Here is a 20,701-nt window from a genome sequence, read left to right as displayed (position 1 = left end):
ATAATATTGAGCTACTTTGAAGGAAATCTCAAGCAGGGCCACGAAGACAGCCCAAGAACTTAAAGGAACTTGATGAATGGAATGCTTTACTATCAGAGAAAATAAAGAACCTCATCCACAATGACCACAAGAGACTTCAATGTGTTATTGATGCAAAAGGAGACAATACAGGGGAACTGGGGTATGTAACAGTTTGATTAAATTGGGAAGTTTCTATTGTCATTATGATATAACCCTTGTGCTATCCTAGGCAGGTACACATTAAAAGTGGGGTCATCTGGTCCCCACAAGACATCGCACTGAACTTTTTTTTTTTTCAAGCATTTTTTATTTTTACTGCTGTCTGTGGCAAACATAAAATCCTGTCCACCTTTGTCATGGGAGGGATCACACATCAATATAATGGTCGGGTCATCTGGACCCCATAAGATAGCACAAGGGTTAAAATAAGGGTTCATCTAAGTCTAACCATTATTGGGGAAATAGTTCTTAAGTCATAATTCATATTCTTTGAAAAATATCCTCAAATTGATACAATTTTCAAGGGTATTTAAATTTAAGAACACATCTGTAAACTATATTTGGACTGATTTAAATAATTCTCGTGTGTGTGGCTTCATACTGTGTGGTTCTTCAAGAGTTCATCATTTACTTTTACAACAAAGCAACATCTAAAATGCATTTAGCCACGGTGGATTTTGATTTTGAAACGTCTGACCTGCCGAGCCAAAGCCAAATGTTTTGAACCCAAACTAAAAACATGCCAATTATCTGTTTTGAAAATGATTTTACATGTAAAAAACACGCACATAATAAATGCATTTGGCAAAAACTGCACAGTCAGAATATCATCCAAAACTAAATAATTTGCATTTCTAAAAGAAAAAAAACCTGAGTGGCAAAACAAAGCAAAGCTTTGTTGTCACCATTTGGTGTAATTATAGACTGTATTTATGAACGTGGACAGGTCAACATGCCAGACCGGAAAAGAAAAATGCCTTAAAGTCAAACTTGGTAATTTAAAACAGTCATTGGAAAACCAGTGGATTATATAATAGCAGTTGTTTGGGCTTCTTATATACAGTGTGTGGGAGTAATCTCCTTGAAGAGCAACTAAACAATTCTAATAACCGTTGATCAGAGCTGCCCATCATCTTGCAAAAATTATGGCTTACTCCTCCAGACCGGTTTCTCCTCTGGGATTATTGGTCAGTGTCTCCATGGGATCTACTGTACCTCCTTTTGGTGCTTCCACATTGGATCTGGACCTTGGATTGGCCACAAAACAATTCTTTAGTGGGCCAAAGGCTGCTTACAAGCTAACTTTCTGATGATCGTTAATGGAGAAACAGATGCTTTTTCACATTTACTCAAGATTCTATGTTCCCCCTGAGTGAGGCTGAAGAGAAACAAAATTAAACCAAACAAACTGTAATAGTACCATGTCAATAATTCCATTTCAGTTTCCTTTTTTCCTAAACCCGATGATTCTTTTTTGACTGGAAAGCTCATTTCCTGATTCATCTCTCCAAATAAAGCACACCACAAGATGTTTCCAAACAGCAGCCAAATATTCCTGCGCTTACAGACCTATCATATTTTTGGTTCCACGATCTAAGAATTCCAAATCTCCAAAAAAAACTTCCTCAAAGGGGTTTTTTTTTTTTTTTACATAAAAGCATGATTTAGTACATGCTACCACTAAAAACGGAGATCTATCGCTTTAAATGGCCTGGGCAGTTTTGTGCAGATGGATTAACCACACAAGAAGCACTTGGAAACAATACAATAGTGTATTCTCGCTCACTGTAATCCTTGAAGGTATTGCAAGAACTTTCATATGACTGCGGAGAAAAGGCTGCTGGAAACACCGCATCTGAAGGAGGCTTTTGGCCATCGATTAAAAAACACAAATGTCAACTGTAAGTAACTATTAGTCTTTATATACATGCTTGTTTTTATTTTTATTTCTTTTATGGTTTAGGTAACTGAAAATTTGTGTCAAGGTTGATCAGGTACCGATAAGGCCTGCACTCCTTAAGCCCAGGGAGTATTTTTAGTAGTGAGCATAATTACATAAAGTGAACTGAACCGATAAATCAAATCTAGTCTTACGCTCGCTCCAGTTTCTAAAAAACTAAAAATTTAAGTGTTTGGTAGACTTTTATCCCTAAGATAGTCGGTTTTAAAGTCCCAGTTTGTGTCTTTTGACAAAGATTTATGTGAGAATCTTCTCACAATAAGTTACTTTTTCCTTATTCTTTTGGAGTCAACCTGTTGACTTTAGTCCAAATTTACTGCTTTTTACTATTTCGACCCGTCAGTAATGCTTTGGCATCATACAATGAACCCCATGTTCTCAGTTAAGTCTTAAACACGAGTCTAAAAACGGGCTTCATTTCTTGATTGTAGTCCCCTCCAACCTCTTGTGAGTGGATGCTCCTGGTTGAACAAAAGAATGTAAGGAAATACTCTTTTTGGTCTTTTATTTAAACCCAAAAAACAACAGATTTAGCTTTGTTTCAAGGATGTTCTTACAAATTCTGTTTTACCCCCGTTGTGGCTCTGTGTGCTCTGTAATGCAACTCAGATGTATGAACAGAAAGGAGGTTTTTCTGCTTGCTCCGGTAGATAAATGTCCGAGTCACAACGATGGATGCGGAGCTGGAGTTTGCCATTCTGCCCAGCACTACTGGCAAACAGCTTTTTGACCAGGTACTTTATGGATTTCAAAGACGCTGTTTCTTTGAGAAAATCGTACTAACAGTTGTTGATGTGTTCAGATAGTGAAAACCATTGGGCTGCGAGAGACGTGGTTCTTTGGCCTTCAGTACCAAGACAGCAAAGGCTTTTCCACCTGGCTCAAGCTAAACAAGAGGGTGAAGTGACACCTGCTTGTTAACTTTTAATCCATCTTGATTTAAACAAATGTGTTTAACAGTGGTGTTCCCCTGAGATTAATTAAAGTCTATTTATTCATTCCGGTGTCCCCCTGCTGTGGGTTGGGAATCCCAGGTGACGGCTCAAGATGTGAAGAAAACCAATCCCTTGTTGATCAAGTTTAGGGCCAGGTTTTACCCCGAGGACGTGGCTGAAGAGCTCATCCAGGAAGCAACACAGCGCCTCTTTTTCCTCCAGGTCGGAAACACCGAATTGTTTTCCTGCTCTTTGATAACTAACCACTTTATGTCATCAAGAAAACACCAAGCAAGCAAACAAACTCATAAGGGTTCAGATATATCTTTTTTCTGGTTGTTGCTTTAGTTTTGGGCTCTCCAAGTGAAGTAATATGGAGAAGCAATAGTAGTAAGGAATCTCTGTCAAAACAAACTGTAAAAGATGACTTAATGGCCAGCAGGGGTTTCCTGATGACTCATACAGGCCCCGTCAAAATCTCATGGGAGTGCATGAACAGAAAAACTTGATCCACGCTCAAGATGTAAACACCACACAGCAGAAAGCACTCCGACTCTCCTGTTTTTAGGTGAAGGAGAGTATCCTAAACGATGACATATACTGTCCACCCGAGACAGCAGTGCTGCTGGCCTCCTATGCAGTTCAGGTCAAGCATGGGGACTACAGGAAAGATTATCACGTCCAGGGATATCTCGCAAAGGAGAGGCTGCTGCCACAGAGGTAGAGCATTCCGTGCATATGGGCATTAACTGAAGTTCACCTTAATGCCAGTTTAACTCACCTGAATTCTAATTGCTTTGTCCTCTTTACTGATAACACCAGGGTTTTGGAGCAGCACAAGCTCAATAAGACTCAGTGGGAGGAAAGAATCCAGAAGTGGCATGAAGAGCACAAAGGAATGTTGAGGTACTAAATTCTTCCAGCAAGTGCTTCTTTTTTTTCTTTTTTTTTTTGCAAGAAAATGTTCTGTATCTCATCAAAGCATGCCATACTTCAGGGAGGACGCTATGTTGGAGTATCTGAAGATAGCCCAAGACTTGGAGATGTACGGTGTAAACTACTTCAACATTAAGAACAAAAAAGGGTCAGAGCTGTGGCTCGGAGTGGACGCTTTGGGTCTGAACATTTATGACAAAAAGGACAAGTGAGTGACGAATAATGTGCTTAAATCTGTACATGAAAACATAATCCTTGCAGTCCAGATTCATTTTTTTTATACATGCACTGTTGCGCCCCAGTCTTTTATTCGGGAGAAGATTGAGCGCAACAAATTGTAGGATTACTAAATTTAATAAAATTTCACATTCAACTATTTAGATTGTACAGAGAATTAGTCTACCATCAGTGCACTGGACCAAACTAATGTCTCTCTTAAGGAACAGAGATGGAATGGCCCCCGAGTCATACAAATTTCTCCTTTTTGCAATCTCAAGTGGCCAACTACCCCCATAGGTGCGTCCCCCGGTATGGACGTGTTTGAACCCTGCTGCAAATGCTGAGTCTGGTTCCAATCATTGACTGTATAAGTAAGAACTGGACTTAACAATCGGGCACCACATGCTTTTACTGAAGCATCTGATTGGTCAGTTTATAACTTGACTTAAATGCAATAAATAAAAAATATCCTTAAAGTCCCCAGTGACAATTAAAAAAAAAAAAAATCTCAGTAATGTTTTAATTATGATTGTGAAGTTTTTAACCAAAATTCCACAACCTAAATATCCTTAAAAGCCATTTTTCATGTTGAGCTGAAGTCTCGGTTTTAAAAAATCTTCTCTGAGGGGGCGTGGCTTTTGGAGCTCCGCCCCTGATCCCCCCTTGTCTGAATTTGAAAGCTCTGTGTTTCACTAGCATAAATCTGCACTGCTGCTACATAAAAATATTAGTCAATATCGGTTAAATCTAGCTGTATGGTTTTGATCTGGATGTCAGCTCGGACGAGGAAGTGAAGAGTTTCATAATTATTGAATGTTTATTGACGTTGCTGTGATCAATACATTCAATCCATTGGTTTCTCAAAGCAGAGTCCTTGGGAAAATAATGAAAGCTAACATCAAAATGCTCTTTCATTGATTGACAATCCTTTACAACTGTGGTCAAATCAGCCGCCGTTCACATTCCCGTGGTCACATCAAGAAGTCTCGTGGAGATTTTCCAGCATTCTTAGCCCTGCTGGTGTTGTATGAAACTCACACGAAAAATCCAGTGACTGCTGATTTGACCACGAAAATTTGATCGCAGTCAATGGGAAGATGTCATCTTCTCTTCTCCAGAACCTGAACTAGGCACGCTAGCCGGGTCAGACGAGGGGTTTAGTGCATGTGCAGCAGAGCTGTTGATGGAAAGAAGATCATTCAAACAGAGCCTGTCTGTGACAGTTTGATTGACAGCAATTTAAAAAGAGAAATAGTCGGAAATGCAAAAACAAAATTATTTCTTATTACATTTGTTCTCTTCTATAAAAACATGTTAAAAACTAAAAAAAAACATGATATTCATCGGAGGGGGACTTTAAAAAAAAAATTGGATTAGAAAGAAAAAATGCATCACAGCAAGAATGATTAAAAAAATAAAATGACTGAGAAACAACTGTCCATTTCTCAATGGAAGTCTATGGGCCTTCTTGCAATCCGTAGGTACTTCCCATTTGGAAGACGAGAAGGGAGGGGTGGCTCAGTCCAGTTCTTAGTTATACAGTCAACGACTCATTTGTTTACCACAAGTGTAATTTGAGCTGCAGTGGTTTGTCTGCAGCTAGAAAAGCTTTAGGAAGGGATCAGAATGTCAATCTTTGTTCACTAAAAGTTACAAAATGTATACAAAAAAAATATATATATTATTTCAGTCTATTATATAACAGCCCCTCTTCTCCTTTCTGTATCTCGTTGGTCCTCTAATGAAGGCTGGCATGTCTCATAAAAAATGAATTAAATCTTTTTCCCGGTTATTTAACAGGTCAGTAGAGGGTAAAACAAGGAGAAGTCGTTGCCAAGTTTGGTGAAAACCAAACATGTTTTAGCAGACATGTCATGACTTTCAAGTTAGGTGTACTTTTTTGGCTCAAATTCTATGAACAACAATATTAACCCTTTAACACCTGAGGTATCTTTAACATATTGTAACTTTTTCAAAATCTGCTGGAATTACATTAATCGCGTTCAAATTTGAAAAGTTTCAATAAATCAAAGAACATAAACACTGCAGCTCCAAGAAGCTTTTAATTTTTTTTTTATTTTTTTTTTTTAAGTTTGCTTCCCACTGGTTCTCCATCTGATTGGCCCATTAGGAGAGTGTCCTCAATGAGAGTGGACAAGTGTAGGCTTGAATCCATAGTAGGGTTTCGCCAAAGGAAAGGATTCCACTGCCGCCCTGATTTGCATTTTGCATCGTCGGTTGGATTAGGAGGGTTAAACCACCAAGTGGTACCTAGACCGCGGCTCGTTGTGTTCTCAAGTGATGCTTCAAACATGGAGATCGTATTTCCCACACTCTGCTGTGTGGCGAGAAAATCCAACTTTTTAAACATTAAAATCCACCCACCTAACATAAACACATGCTTACTAAATTTGTCATGCACTAAAAACAAATTCACCAGCACAAGGTTTAACTTTGTGATAATTGTCTGTAGAAATTTCCTCCACAAGCCGTCTCTCTTGAGGTAAAAAAGTGTACTGTTGCTCATTTCAGGAGAAATTATGTGCAAATTAAAACATTGGAGAGGCACTTAGAGGAAACCATCTTGGCCAAAAGTGTTGCATTAAAGTTAACATTTGTCGTAAAAATATTTTGATCTTGTCCGGAGAAATTACGACGCCAGTTTTGTCCTCTAGTTTCCTCAATGTGTTATTTTTAAAATTGACGAAAACCAGAGCCAGGAGTCACCGTAAAGATGTCAAAAGACTAACACTCGAAAGTTGCACATAGTTTCAGGGAGGAACCGAAAATCATCCCTTGACGTGAAAATAATATTATGGTTGCTATGTACTTCTCCCTAAGGTAAGTATTTAACGTCCAAGTATAATTTGATTGGAAACTTAAGACAATAAAAGAGAACTTTGCAACTTCAGGGACGTCAGATCAGGGGTCATGTTGGTGACTTGAAGCTGGTTTTTTTGCAACAAGATCCACATATCGTCAGTACTAAGAAAATATTCGGGAGTCAAATGTAAAAGGTTGATGTTTTCTACATGGCTTTGCACATGCACGAGCTTTTTAGCTCGTAGCATGTTCTGTCAGCTGAACCGAAAGAATCAATGTGTAAATGGCGTCAGGTTTGATGGCTCGCTTTAAGCTTTGCAGATGATTTGTCGCCAAAAAACATTAACTGATGTTTTTATAGGATGACCCCAAAAATCGGTTTCCCCTGGAGTGAGATCCGAAACATTTCCTTCAACGACAAGAAGTTTGTCATCAAACCAATTGACAAGAAAGCTCCGGTAAGAGAAATTGCGGCAAACTGTTTCCATTGGGGAACAAAAACACTGCTGGCAATAAAGGTGATTTATTTCAGTCTTCTACAGCCCGATGGTATGTAGAGCCAGCAGCTTAACACAACCATTTAATGCTAATGGATTAAAGAGATTTTGTTCTTTCCCACTTTTTTTTTTTTTTTTACTGCTTGTTTTCATGGCTACATTTCCGAGTTTTGAACACATTTTCATAGAAATGCAGAGTCATATTGTCTCACCACATCTGTAAACAGAAAGAGTGACAGAAACCCATTTGCTACTGGTGAGATGAGCAATTTTGAAGATGCATAAATTACACAGACTAGAGTTTCAGCAGCAGCTGCCACTTGATCTCATTTACAAACATGAGATCAGGCCAGATTCTGCAAGCACAGATTTATTTAAAGTAAAGTTTGGAGGTAAATAAAAAAACACAAATCCTAAAAAAAAAAAAAAAATCAACAATATGATAAATTTTTCATGTTTGCAACCTAAAAAGAACTTGTTCTACAAGCTGAACCTTTGGCTCTGGACTGATTTGTTGTTTTGTCGCTGAAGGATTTTGTTTTCTACGTACCCCGTCTTCGTATCAACAAGCGCATCCTGGCATTGTGCATGGGAAATCACGACCTGTACATGCGCAGACGTAAACCCGACACCATCGAGGTCCAGCAGATGAAGGCCCAAGCCCGGGAGGAGAAGACCAAGAGGCAAAAGGAAAGGTACAGCAGAGGGGACATAATAATGGAGGCGCTCTGAATTAACTTTTTTTTTTTTTCTTACAGTTTACACTGTGTTCTCTCTGCTTTAAGAAAGATCTGTCAGGAGGTAATGTTTCTTTTTAGATGTGTATTTATGCACAATTCTACTTGTCAGGGCTCTTCTTGAGAGTGAGAAAAAAAAGCGAGAAAATGCTGAGAAGGAAACGGAGAAGATTGCCCGTGAGACCATGGAGCTGATGGAGAGACTGAGGCAGATTGAAGAGCAGACAAAGCGAGCTCAAGATGGTATGACAACTCTATGAATGCAAATGTTTCTTAACTTTAGCTTTGTTTCTTTACCATTAAAGAAGATTCAAAGAATATGTTTTTTTTTTTGGATAGTTCTGGAGCTCATAAGCTTATTTGGACAGATATTTACTTGACGTTTTGCACACATGGATGCTTTTACAGAGCTGGAAGAGCAGACTCGCAGAGCACTTGAGTCAGAGAAGGAGAGAAAAATTGCTCAAGAGGAGGCCGAACGTCTGGACAAGGACCGCAGAGCCGCAGTTGAGGCTAAAGAAAGCCTTTTGCACAATTCTGAAACCCAGATCAAGAACCAAGAGAGCCTGGTACTTCCATTTACATCCACTTTTGTTGCAATATCTTCTCCAAAAGACAGATACAATTATTGAAATGTGTTTTGTCCGCACCCAAAACTCGAAGGAACGTCAAAAAACTTATTTTATGATTTTTTTTTTTAATTATGGCCTAAAATTATGGAAAATATCAACTTCAAATTAGAATTTCAACAAATCTGCTTTTCTGTTTCAGCTGCAGAACAATAGCCGTAACTTTGAAACCACATGTGAACATCACACATGCACACACACACACACGGACACACACTCTTTGAACACTTCACACCTGCAAACAGAGCACAATGACCTTAGAGCAGAAGAACTCTTAACTCTCCTTCCATTTGTGTGCATGGTTGCACAGGCCACTGAGCTGGCAGAGCTTACCTCTAAAATCTCCCAGCTGGAAGAAGCCAAGAAGAAAAAGGACGAGGAGGCGAAGAGATGGCAGAAAAGGGTGAGAGAAAATACAAAAAAAATAAATAAAAAAACATGAAAGGGAGACGGGAGGAATTGAAGAAAACGGGGGACTTCTGATGCACAGACAATTAAAGGAACCCACTATATGTCGATGCAACTTTGAAGTAAAGTTCAAATGTGTGCAAAATAAATGATCATGCACAGATTTGAATCTTTCTGTAGAGCTTTGTTTCTACATTCTAGCACTTAAAACTGAAAGTATACATATGAGATGTTTCATTACTATTTAATAATCCACTAAAATATAAATTCCACTTTTACTTCAGTACAGACAGACTGAACCCAAGATGCTTTTCCTTTTATCTCCGCTGCTTCATTTCATTTGTTAATACACTGCACCTCTATTGTTGTATTTCTGCCGCAAATTCCCAAAAGGGTTTGATGCGGTAAAGAAGCTTTCACCGTTTTGTAATGATTCCATCTCTTCCCGCAGACTCCAAAGATATTCAGACACTGAGGATAAAAAGCAGTCGTGTACTTCAGGTGTTAATTTGGAATTTTTTTTTCTTTTTTAGCACACCTCGACGGTGTCCAATGATGAGATGTTTTGTGAATCCCTGGATTCCAAATTTGTTCACATATTCTTTCTGAGGAACAAGTCTGAGCTGAAAGTTGGGGAGTCCAGAATCAGAACTCTTTCAGTTTACAGCAATGAATTTATGCGGCAGCATTCTTGCATAAAATCTCAACCCGAAAGTAGTAAATTGGTTCTCATTCGTCTTGAAGTGAAATTATGGGATCTGTTTTAAGTTTTCTCATTTTATGAAACGTTTCCCCACCTATACAAGTTGCTACATCAGTTTATTTAGAATCACATTTTTGTTTTATGTTACATCTTAATTTCTGAATTTTTTTTTTTGCTTTCCTTCAAAGAAATGTTAGAACATGGATGTTTACCTAGAATATACAGGACAAGCATGCTACGTCCATTTTCTTAATCCGCTATATCCCTTTCGGGGTTACTAGGTCAGGAGGTTGCTGGAGCCTTTCCTTACTGTTGGGCGAAGGCCAGTCTGTCGCAGGACACGTAGGATTTTTTTTTTTTTTTTTGAGTATTCTAAAGCTTGTAAAAAGGTTTCTGGAGTTAATCCAGTGCACATGCATTAAAAGTTAGCACAGTTTTCTCCTGATCTAAACCCCATCTGTTGATTTCCTGTGTAGCTTCCATGTCTAAATACTCTGATTTGGTCACACACTCCACAAAATGTGTTGTTTTAATGGATTTGTGAACGTTTTTATGAACTTTGACAACCCCAAAATAGCTTAAGTCAGTAGTTTATTGATGAAGATCTCCATTAAGCTTAGTTCCTCAAAAAAAAAAAAAAAAACACATCATACATGAATTCATCTGAACATCTTTGGGGTTTACGACAAGATTTGAGACAAAATGTTGAAGAAATTTTAGCTGCAATTTTAACACATTATACTTTTGCTTGGAAAAAAAAAGTCAACCTTAACACTTGACTGCAAGTCGTGTTGTTGACAGGCGATGATGGTAGAGGCTGATTTGGAGCGAACCAAAGAAGAGCTGAAGACTAAACTAATGGGTGTCCACATCCAGAATTCAGTCCATCCTCACATGCATGAGCACGACGAGACGGATGAGAGCAGCGCAGAGGCGAGCGCTGAGCTGACGTCTCCAGGCATGGTCCGAGACCGCAGCGAGGAGGAGAGAGTCACAGAAACACAGAAGAACCAGCGGCTGCAGAAAAACCTGAAGGTAGGACTGCACTCCCAAACAAACACTGCTTCACAGATCTCACCGTTCTGCTAAAACTTGAGCAAACCCAAAAAGGCTGCGTGGTGAATTAAAAATGGCATGAATTATCTTGATGGGAATGTTCAGTTTCTGTGAATAATGTCCTGTAAATTAGAAAGCACTTCTGCTGAATGGTGACAGTTAGTGAATGAGAAAGAGATAATCGAGCAAAACAAGGTGGCATTCAGATACAAACTCAACTTCTTTCTCTGTAAAAGTTTTAGCTCTGTGGAAGGCAAATGGGTTTTCCATCAGCTTCATTCAGACAAGCAAAATCTGCATAACCACATAAGAGACACAGATGCTTGACATTAACAAATATAATTACTAGTATAAAGCATTTAATTGGGTTCTAACAGAATAAACTTTATGTTGACTTTAATGACTTTTGCAGCCTCGACTGGTTATCACTCCTCTGTCTTCATGCCGTTTCTAGCCCCCAAAAAATCCCATTTTTGTCTGTGACGCTTTTGAATGTTTTGGTGTTCGTTCTCCAGCATTTGTTGTTGTATGATTCTGACTCCTGTAAAGATGCCAAACTAATTACTTTCACAAACCGTGTCTCGCCAGAACTAAGTGCACTTTACATAATTAAACATTGTTGCACTGGTACTTTATCATTGTTCTGGTTTTTATTCAGCATAGAAATCGCACTCCTGATTTCGGTTTTGCAACCGGAGCGTGATATCATGTTGCACGTGCAAGTCGACACAAAAAATGGACTTAATAACTATTGACAATAGAGTGTTTTCAGATAAAAGTGAGCAGAACTGAGAGGAGAGATCTCTAGCTGCTCAATAGTCTGCAAGTATCAAGTAAGATATTCTATTATGCTCTTTTCTCTTTCAGTTCCTGAGCACCGAGCTGGCCAGAGCCGTGGACGAGAGCAAAAAGACCCCCAATGACCTGATCCACGCCGAGAATGTGAAGCAAGGCCGTGACAAATACAAGACCCTTCGCCAGATTCGCCAAGGCAACACTAAACAGCGTATCGATGAGTTTGAGTCCATGTGAGACCCAAAAAACTCCCCTTCTGAAAGAAAAAGACGAGTTGTATTAGTAGAGAAATATATGCAAATGATGACGTAAGCAATCAATCTGAATAATTACTTTAGCTGTAGTATCATTATGTGGGTTGGCTGTTTTTGATTTTACTATTATGGAGGTGCCATGAAAAACTGCCAATAGAAATAAAATTAATAGTGGCCTTCTTTTCTGCAGTTCATCATCACTGTTTAAAAGCAGAAACACATATTCACAAGCAATCATTATCCTAATAAAGCACTTAAATTTGAAATATTTTTTTTAAAATCCTGTTTAAGCTTATGTGAAAGAAAGGTCCTTTCAGTGTTGAGAAAACAACAAATAAAGTCCAGTTCAAGCTCTTAATCCAATCTTATTACAACGAGTTTCAATTCTTTTTAATTGAGTTTAGTCTATTTCCACCAACCTTTTTGTGGTTTTGTTCACGCAATGCTGAAAATAACCTATAACCCAACAGACTGCAGCTTAACCTAGCTTCAGTTAAAGCCTGTGTCCTGAGCAGGATGCCGTAAAGAGGAATTACTCTCCTTTAAGAGGAGGAGGACCTACGTGCCCCACAAGCCTGGGGTCAGCAGGGTCACAGAGTGATTGCAATAATAGCACACATTAAATATAAAGACGGCACAGGAAGAGGATGAAGCTCCTTTTTTGCATTCAGCAGCATGCCATTCTGGAATACATATAAGGAAGCAATCAGCTTGCTAATCTACTGATTAGAAATGAAAAGTAAAACCTTGACTACATTATGGAAAATGTCACTTTTAATGGATCTTAAAATTTCTACATTTTAGCCTCAATTTCAGACAATTAGGGGATACAAAAAAAGCCACTCTTCTAATCCTCATCAGGACTTCGAAGCATTTTTATTCAAATGAGAGCTTTTTGGTGTTTAAATGACTCAGCAGTGAATCATCTTATCCACCACTTCATGGAATTATGACATCTTACTGGAAAAAATATTTGACTTAAAAAAAAGAAATGTGTTTTATATTCACTAAATAAGGTAAGAAGTGGAAATTATATATTTCTGTAAAATATGGATACAATTGAAAAAAATATATATATTTTATTTTTTTAAGTGCTGTATATGATTCAGACAGCAGCTGTGGGGCGGAAAGCGCAGTTAAGAGGATTTATTTTTTATCCCAGTAAATCTCGCGAGAACTGGTTGCTCGCGCACCAGAATAACGACGGGGTGAGCGCCTGCGCTTCAAACTGTTATAATAAGTTACTTTATGGTTATTCTTTAGGCCGCCGTTCAAAGCCAGGCACCGCAGCAACCTCTGCATGTCTTCCTTTATCAGTGACGAGAGTTAACTTTCAGAAATCGACGCTCGCGCGCGCAAAGCGGTTACTTTGTAAAAAAGTTCACAGCCAATGATTTATGGATCCGATCGGCGGGACGTCCCTTCCCTGCGGCAACGTCGTAGACTGATCTGAATTCTCATCCGCTGAGACGCATGAGTGGAGTCTCATTGGACAGGCGGGCTCCTCGCCGGGAAAGTGTTTTTGTTTTTGCTCCCTGCGCTCTCCGCGCGCCGCTGTAACTCCAAGGACGCGAGCCGAAGATGGCCTTTCGCTCCAGCCTGTCCGAAAAACAAGAAGCGTTTAACTGTTTCGTGATGACCGACAGAGACCATTCCTGTGACACCGGCCCGTGTCCGACCATCGAGCTGAGCAAAGCGGTGTCGGTGTCTCTGGGTTTGGACTCGCTGGCGTCTCCGCTCCACAGCCAGTGCCCCAGCAGCGCGTTCGCGGACTCCGCCGACGGCGGAAATAATGGTTCCCGAGGAGTGTCAGAGTTGCCTGGAAATGTGAACTCGGAAGGAAATGGACTCGTCCTAGCCCGCAGCAGCCCGACGCAGGACAACTTTAGAGAAGTGTGCGCCAACATTAGGCAGGTGAGCTGCGTGGATCTGTTCAGATCGGGGGACATGGACTGCGCGCAGTCGGTTACGCGCGGATCGGTCATATCCAGATTCGTCTGCAAGGATCCAAGCATGTTCGTGAGCCCGGCGTCGGAGCTCTCCGCCACTTCCCAGGTCAATGAGGTCGCACCTTTAAAACCATATTCTGCTTATCCCGCTAATCCGAACCTGTACAGGGAGAACCAGGGCGGGTGGTGCGCAAACGAGCGCATTTACAGCGAGCGGCCAGAGCCGCACAGAGGCGGATCCGACGGACATCATTTCTCCTGCAAATATTGCAGTTGTGGGCAAACCCCGTTCGGGTCCAGGCAGGAATGCAACTGTGTGTGGTACAGTAGAGGTGCGCAAAGTGGAAAAGGTGGCTCACACGCAGCGATGGCACAGGCTTACGGCCAAGTGGAAAGTTACCCAGACGCGATCCCCCAAGGGCAAAACACTTTTTCCACTATCAAGACCGAACCTTCAGTTTGGGTGGACTGCGCCGACCGAACTTTCAGGTAAATCGTCGATTCTGGTGGTTCTGACTTGTTTTCGTTCCCATGTGCCAGGCATTGTGCCAGGGAAAAATGAAAAAAAAAGCAGTCCTGTGACTTGAAGCGTTTACGCGCAGTCACACTCTTCTCTGACCCGAAACAAAAAGAATAAATGCAGCGTGATCAGCATGTCTAATAACCCTGCTTCACTTCCTTTCAAATATTAAAGACTCCATTTAAGTGCGCAGTCAGATATCAAACTTTATGTCATGACAGTTTTATCATTTTTGCCTAATTTTAGCATCCATAAATCTCGTCTTTTCCATGACCTACACCATTAAACCATATACGTGCTCTGCATTATTTGCCTTCGTGCGCCGTGTTTGGCCTTGGCCATTTGAGCAGCTAAGAGTGAACCAAAGTTCATCCCATCCAACTTTCCAGAAAGGGCCTTATTTGTGCTGTGACTAGCCCCCCAGACGTGATTTAATGCATCAATGCCACTATAAACAAGAGATACAGCACCTGCTGCTGATTCTGGAAGCAAGTGTTTTGTCAGGAGTTACTGATTCCTCAAAAGAAAAGACTCTGGCATTCTTTAATCCAAACTTTCCCTGATTGGACTTGGTGTGGAAATGTACATTGAATAATTGGATTGTCTGCTGGTAATTGGTGCACCAGATCTGCCAAAGAGGTTGATAAGATTGACCTGATTTTTTTTTTTTTGCTTTTTTAAAGAAACGAAAGTTGATCCAAATGTTTGTGTCCAGGCATGAGGATTTGTTTCCAGGAGTCTACCTGTCAGACCGCAGAGTGTGCCAGGTGTGCGGCGACGACGCTTCGGGCTGTCACTATGGAGCAGTCACCTGCGGCAGCTGCAAAGTGTTCTTTAAAAGGGCCGCTGCAGGTGGGTGCAAGACACAAACATTCATGGAAAATTCTCCATCCGCTGATTTGATTTCTTACGCCCACGTGCCGACGGGGCACAGTGACCTGACATTAGGAGGGCCGGCTGTTGGTTATCAGTAAACGCCCACATATCACTGCAGCTTGTTGAGCACTCGTCCTCCGTGTTGCTTCCAGGTAAGCAGAACCACCTGTGTGCCAGCCGGAACGACTGCACCATCGACAAGCTGAGGCGGAAGAACTGCGCCTCGTGCCGCTTGAAGAGGTGCTTCATGTCGGGGATGAGCCTGAAAGGTGCGAAAGCATGAAAAGGGAAGAAAATGTGAGAGGGTTCCAAATCAGGAGAGCAGATGCCTGGCATCCAGCTTCAATGCATTCCACATAAAAGTTGCTTTTTCAACATCTTCTCAACATGTGTATTAAATAAAACAAGTCCTATTGAGATGCAAAATTAGCTAATTCTCCTTGTTTGTGTTTGCTGCTGCCTTCCTGCCCTGTTGGGGTAATACTCCAGGCCGGAGGCTGAAGGGAGCTGGACAGACGAGGAGCGGAGAGGAGGAGCTGCCCGCTGCCTGGGGGCCTGGGGAAAGGGAAGAGCGAAAGAAAGATGTTATCCCGGAGTCTGGAAACGTGGCTCAAGGTGGTGAGGATTAACTGTGTAAAAGTGTCCATTTACTTTTATTATCAAGATCAGTTGGATGTGAAATGGCAGGTTTAAGCATGCAAATGTGTTTTTTTTTTCCTGCAGGGCCTCAAGGCTTACCACCAGGGATCCCCCCGACTCTGCGTTCCTGCTTATCCCTCCTGAGCATCCTGCAGTCTATTGAGCCCACTCTGGTTAACGCGGGACATGACCCCGCCCAGCCAGACAGCTCCTCGTCCTTGCTAACCAGCCTCAACGAGCTCGGAGAGAGGCAGCTGGTAACCGTGGTGCGCTGGGCCAAGGCAATTCCAGGTGAGGAGATCCGTGCCAAGGTGACGCCTGCAGACATTTCTGCAGCTGCTCCACATTATTCTCATAGTTTGTTTATTTTTTAACTCGTTTGTCCAAGAATCAACTAAGATTTCTTTAAAATATATCACTTAAGTGAGTGGTATCATGTAAAAATGCTCGCGCGGCGCCTCAAGATGTTGGAGTTAACAGCAGCTGCCAGGATCCTGTGCCAGTTTAACATGCTGAGGCGTGTTCAAATACTCACCACTAGAGGGAGCCATGTTAACATTAAAGCTATGGGAGGAAAACTCAAAACAGACATGATTCCTTCTCTAAACTTTCTCTTATTTCACTGAACTTTTTTTTTTTTTTTTTATATAAGCGTGTGGTTTTTTTCCAGGTTTCCGTGATCTCCACGTGGATGATCAGATGTCGGTGATTCAGCTGTCGTGGATGGGGGTGATGGTGTTGGCGTTAGGGTGGAGATCCTACACTCTCACCAACTGCTCCATGCTCTACTTTGCTCCAGATCTGGTTTTCAACGAGTGAGTTTTTTTTTCTCTTAGAGATCAAACTTCAACACAAAACATAAAGTTTTTTTTTGGTAAAGAAAACCTGGAAAGACTTCTTTGTCGAGCAAACTTTGGGAGCGCTCAAACGTCAGGAGATTTCACCTGTCACCATCACAGGGAAACGTGGCGCCGTGGAGGACGAGCATCAGAGAGCGTCTGACTAATCAGACAGTTAACATCTCCTTTGGAGGCGAGACAGTAAACAAGCGTGTTCTGTTGGAAGCGCTTCCTCTGCGTCTGATAAACGTGGCTGCAGAGCGATCACCTCAGATGATTTATTCCATTTCATCTCGGTGAAAACCAGCCTCAATTCCCCGCTGACTGCCGCCGCATTAAGATGTTTCTTTTTTCACCTTTATGAGTTCTGATTTTTATTGCAACTTTCTGGATTCCATCAAAATGTTTCCTTAACTTTCATTTTTTTTCTCTCTTTTGTTCTTTTAAAGACACAAACACAGTGGTGCAAAATCACACATGTTATACATAAAAGTTTCTTTTTTTTCTTCTTTTCTTGCTTCGGAACTGTAAATTGTTGAAAAAGGAGGGCTGTTCATTCAAGGCAGCCCCTTCAATGTTCTGCCTTTTTTGTGCAACATTAGCAAGACGCTCATTTGACCTCTGACCCTTCACGAGGCTGCCTCCAAAATCCTTTTTCACTTTTTGAAGTTTAACCGCTTTTTTTTTGTACTTTTTCCAGCCAGCGGATGCAAATCTCCAGCATGTACGAACACTGCGTTCGGATGAAGCTCCTCGCCCAGCGCTTCCACCGGCTGGAGGTGACCGAGGAGGAGTTCCTCTGCATGAAGGCCCTCGTCCTCTTCAGCATCCGTGAGTTGGCTGGCACCGCGTCCGCGGGCTTAACAGCTTTTAATGTTACCCATGAAATACGACAAGAAAAGAGCAGAGCCGTACTTCACAGAATTTATGGGATGAATAAAGCGGGTGTGAGTTATTGTGGCGCTCTGGCTTTGTGGTCACAGTGCCAGTAGAGGGCCTGAAGAGCCAGCGTTGTTTTGATGAACTGCGGACCTCCTACATCAAGGAGCTGGATCGGCTGGCCAGCCACCGTGGGGAGACCACCCGTACGCAGAGGCTGTTTCAGCTCACGGAGCTGCTGGACTACCTCCAGTCGGTAATGCACTTGAGTCCATTTCACAACCACAACATGTTTGTAAACTCAATTTTAGTAATTTCCACAGACCTGTGTACTGTTGTGCAAAGTATAGAGGGTCTGAGTGTCCCTCATAAGTACACAAACTGTATTTGGCACGCACTAGTGCGAAGTTGGATTATTATTAACTAAGAATTTGAGATTAAATCAAAGAGTCTATCAGCTATTACATTTAAAATTTAAGCCAAAGTTGTTTTTATTTAGTTGTTTTTGAACAGTTTGTAAAGGTTTGTCAGCTCTACAATGGCTCCCTCTGGTGGCAGAAAAATGTAATGACACTTTCTGCTTTTTTTCTTCTTTTGTCTTTAAAAATCTGATATACAATTTATGTGCTTTTTGAAACAAATTTGTTCTCATTTTTTTTAAACTTCCAGATTTAAACCACTTTTCAGAGAACTCGTCATAAAACCAAAAACTCCATGAAATTTCGGTCAAATAAAACCACGCAAAAAAGAAAAGTCATATCTTTTTTAGCAGACAACGGGTATGAAAAAGCCTCGAAACATATCCATGTGTGCATAACCACATAAAAAGGTCACAGTGCATATTTTCTCCCCATCCATCCACTGTGTCGTTGCTGTTGCTCAAGCGTCTGGGCACATAGGAAGCCAAAATAAATAATGTCAGTAAAAGCTGAAATAAATCTTGCGCTGAGAGCTTATTTAACATGCAGAAATGTTAGGCTACCCCAGTCAGCTCGAGCAATTCATCACTCATGTATCCGTCGTTAAAGCGTGTGAATGCCTGTAAAAACTTTACGATAATATTTGTTGCGATTATGCTTCTCGGTTTATTTCTGGAAATGCCAAAACCTGTTTAACCGCATTTCTTAAGTAAAAAAAATAATAATTTGAACCCATGGGAGTGTTCACAAGAATGCTTTGGCTGAAGAGAACTGCAGCTCAATCACCAGTAGTTACTATTCAATACAAACATTTCAGATTTTAGAGCCATTGAGGATTCTCAGCGGGCGTCCATCCACTAGGGGGTGCAGATCAACCGCCTCGGATAGCTGGAGGACTTCTCAGAGAACAATTAAGTTCCAGAAGTAAAACCCTGAAGTTGTTAATAGGGTGTGGCTGACGGAGGAGTCCCTTCCTCCAGAGAGCAGAGCAGCAGCAGCAGTTTATCCCTTAAATGCTCAACTTTGTGCTTTATGAGCTGGAAAGAAGCCTCCGATTATCTGGCGGGGCTCTTTAGGAAGAAAAGTGGAGCTGGAGGAAGAGTCTCCTGAATTTCAGCTGCGTGGAGAGCTTAGGATGTCAGGTGCCGGCTTTGAAATCCACCTCTCTTGAAGCTTTTGTCCAAAGACGAGCGGCAGCTTTCATTGTTTACATTCCCACAATCCCCTCGACTTTGTTTCCCTCTAATTACCTATAGTTTTTTTTCTTCTTTTTTTCTCTTCTTAGGTTGTGAGGAAATTGCACCAGTTCACCTATGATCTCTTCATCCAAGCTCAATCCCTGCAGACGCGTGTCAACTTCCCCGAGATGATCTCGGAGATTGTCAGCGTCCATGTGCCCAAGATCCTCTCAGGCATGGTCAAGCCCATCCTCTTCCACAACACGGCCTAGACGGAAGAGAGCGTCTGGCTGACTGTACCCGCCCGCGTCCCCACAGCTGCAGGCGCATATCTGCAGCTGTCAGGCTGAAACGGCAAAAATAGGCTTTATGGAGATGAAATGAGTCGGATTTAGGCGGTGAGTGGACACTCACAGTAGACGAGGACTGCACATTCTTCCAGTGTAATGTAGACCCATCCGCTCTGCTCTTCTAGCTGCCTGCTCTCTGTTTCACAAACTTCAGATGTTCTTAATCAAAACTCTTGCATGCCTTTGTCCAATAAAACTTGCCATTATACTGATTGTCGACTTGTAGTTGGAAAAAAAAAGAACTTTTTTTAGATTTCACATCCCAAAGCTTCTCCGCGTACACCAGCATGGCGTTTGATCTCGCATTTTTCATAATGAATGTTGTCGTGTGCACCTGAGGTGCAAAAAAAAGAGGCAAATTGACACTTAATAAGCAGTTGTAGCATGCATGCTAAAAAAAAAATCTTGCCTGTTGGCAAAAAAAAAAAAATCTTAAAGATGTCATAAGCAGTTTTATGTGCTGAAACAAACACCTCTAAAGTGCAAGTACCTTCAGTCGAGCTTATTTTGAATGTATATTTATGAATTTTTATGAGTTGGATAATGAAAGCCACGCTCCACTGACTTGTTCATCAGCTGATTTTAAAATATAAAAAAAAAGGTGTAACTTTGAAACAATTTTTTTCGCGTGCCAAACTTTCTTCAAGCACAATTTTTTCCCAAGTGAATATTTCCTACTCTTGTGTAACTTTTCTACTGTTTTCTTATGGATGTTTTCTGCTGATGCTGCTTATTTTTTTGGTGTATCATCTTGTATTCATTGAAGCTTATTGCACTTTTGCAAAAAAAAAAAAACGATAATAATAATAGAAAAGGTTCAGCTAACAATTTGCTCGTTCATTTAAAGCTGAAAATGTAATAAAATGAAGTTCAACTACAAAGCATGGTTGTGCTGCTTCTCTTTTTAGCAGATTTTTTTTTTTTTTTTTTTAGTTTGAGCAATTCAGTTTTCACTCTTTTTTAAAAAAGAATTTGACAAAAATAAAAATCTCGGTTTGGGTGCCCTCTAGTGGCAGAAAAGCGAAACGCGTAATTAGTGCAGCCAGGGTGACATCTGTTGGATCCACTGAATTTACTTG

The 20,701-nt window shown here is 41.0% G+C and overlaps 2 protein-coding genes across 4 annotated transcripts; both read left to right on the top strand.

Annotated features, from left to right (window-relative positions):
* The first annotated feature begins 985 nt into the window (after positions 1-985).
* LOC112153042 (moesin) lies at positions 986-12,953 on the top strand. Of its 2 annotated transcripts, none has more exons than XM_024282922.2 (14): positions 986-1,922; positions 2,632-2,715; positions 2,784-2,879; positions 3,016-3,138; positions 3,485-3,636; positions 3,739-3,822; positions 3,914-4,060; positions 7,256-7,352; positions 7,923-8,086; positions 8,241-8,371; positions 8,537-8,697; positions 9,068-9,160; positions 10,745-10,903; positions 11,792-12,953. In XM_024282922.2, the coding sequence occupies exons 1-14, from the start codon at positions 1,914-1,916 to the stop codon at positions 11,954-11,956; spliced, it is 1,665 nt and encodes a 554-aa protein (XP_024138690.1). In that variant the 5' UTR covers positions 986-1,913; the 3' UTR covers positions 11,957-12,953. The 2 variants fall into 2 exon arrangements, with proteins under 2 accessions (XP_024138690.1, XP_024138689.1); XM_024282921.2 differs by having other exon boundaries at positions 10,670-10,903.
* Positions 12,954-13,086: 133 nt separating this feature from the next.
* LOC112153467 (androgen receptor) lies at positions 13,087-19,554 on the top strand. 2 transcript variants are annotated; one of them, XM_024283708.2, is made up of 9 exons: positions 13,087-14,411; positions 15,158-15,294; positions 15,471-15,587; positions 15,808-15,936; positions 16,042-16,248; positions 16,628-16,772; positions 17,497-17,627; positions 17,780-17,931; positions 19,380-19,554. In XM_024283708.2, the coding sequence occupies exons 1-9, from the start codon at positions 13,555-13,557 to the stop codon at positions 19,542-19,544; spliced, it is 2,040 nt and encodes a 679-aa protein (XP_024139476.1). In that variant the 5' UTR covers positions 13,087-13,554; the 3' UTR covers positions 19,545-19,554. The 2 variants fall into 2 exon arrangements, with proteins under 2 accessions (XP_024139476.1, XP_024139477.1); XM_024283709.2 differs by having other exon boundaries at positions 13,521-14,411; positions 15,808-15,933.
* Positions 19,555-20,701: the final 1,147 nt, after the last annotated feature.

This window comes from Oryzias melastigma, linkage group LG10 (assembly GCF_002922805.2).
Source record: "Oryzias melastigma strain HK-1 linkage group LG10, ASM292280v2, whole genome shotgun sequence".
Classification (NCBI taxonomy): domain Eukaryota; kingdom Metazoa; phylum Chordata; class Actinopteri; order Beloniformes; family Adrianichthyidae; genus Oryzias; species Oryzias melastigma.
Note: the sequence above shows the minus strand (reverse complement) of the source record. Positions and strands in the feature narration are given on the sequence as shown.

What these genes read in the sequence shown, in the direction of transcription:
- LOC112153042 (XM_024282921.2), top strand. An exon ending in GAGAGGCTGCTGCCACAGAG is followed by an intron (nt 3,637 to 3,738) that starts GTAGAGCATTCC and finishes TGATAACACCAG; the next exon opens with GGTTTTGGAGCAGCACAAGC. An exon ending in ATTTATGACAAAAAGGACAA is followed by an intron (nt 4,061 to 7,255) that starts GTGAGTGACGAA and finishes ATGTTTTTATAG; the next exon opens with GATGACCCCAAAAATCGGTT.
- LOC112153467 (XM_024283708.2), top strand. Translation starts at nt 13,555, where the DNA reads ATGGCCTTTCGCTCCAGCCTGTCCGAAAAACAAGAAGCGTTTAACTGT. An exon ending in CTTTAAAAGGGCCGCTGCAG is followed by an intron (nt 15,295 to 15,470) that starts GTGGGTGCAAGA and finishes TGTTGCTTCCAG; the next exon opens with GTAAGCAGAACCACCTGTGT. An exon ending in TGGAAACGTGGCTCAAGGTG is followed by an intron (nt 15,937 to 16,041) that starts GTGAGGATTAAC and finishes TTTTTCCTGCAG; the next exon opens with GGCCTCAAGGCTTACCACCA.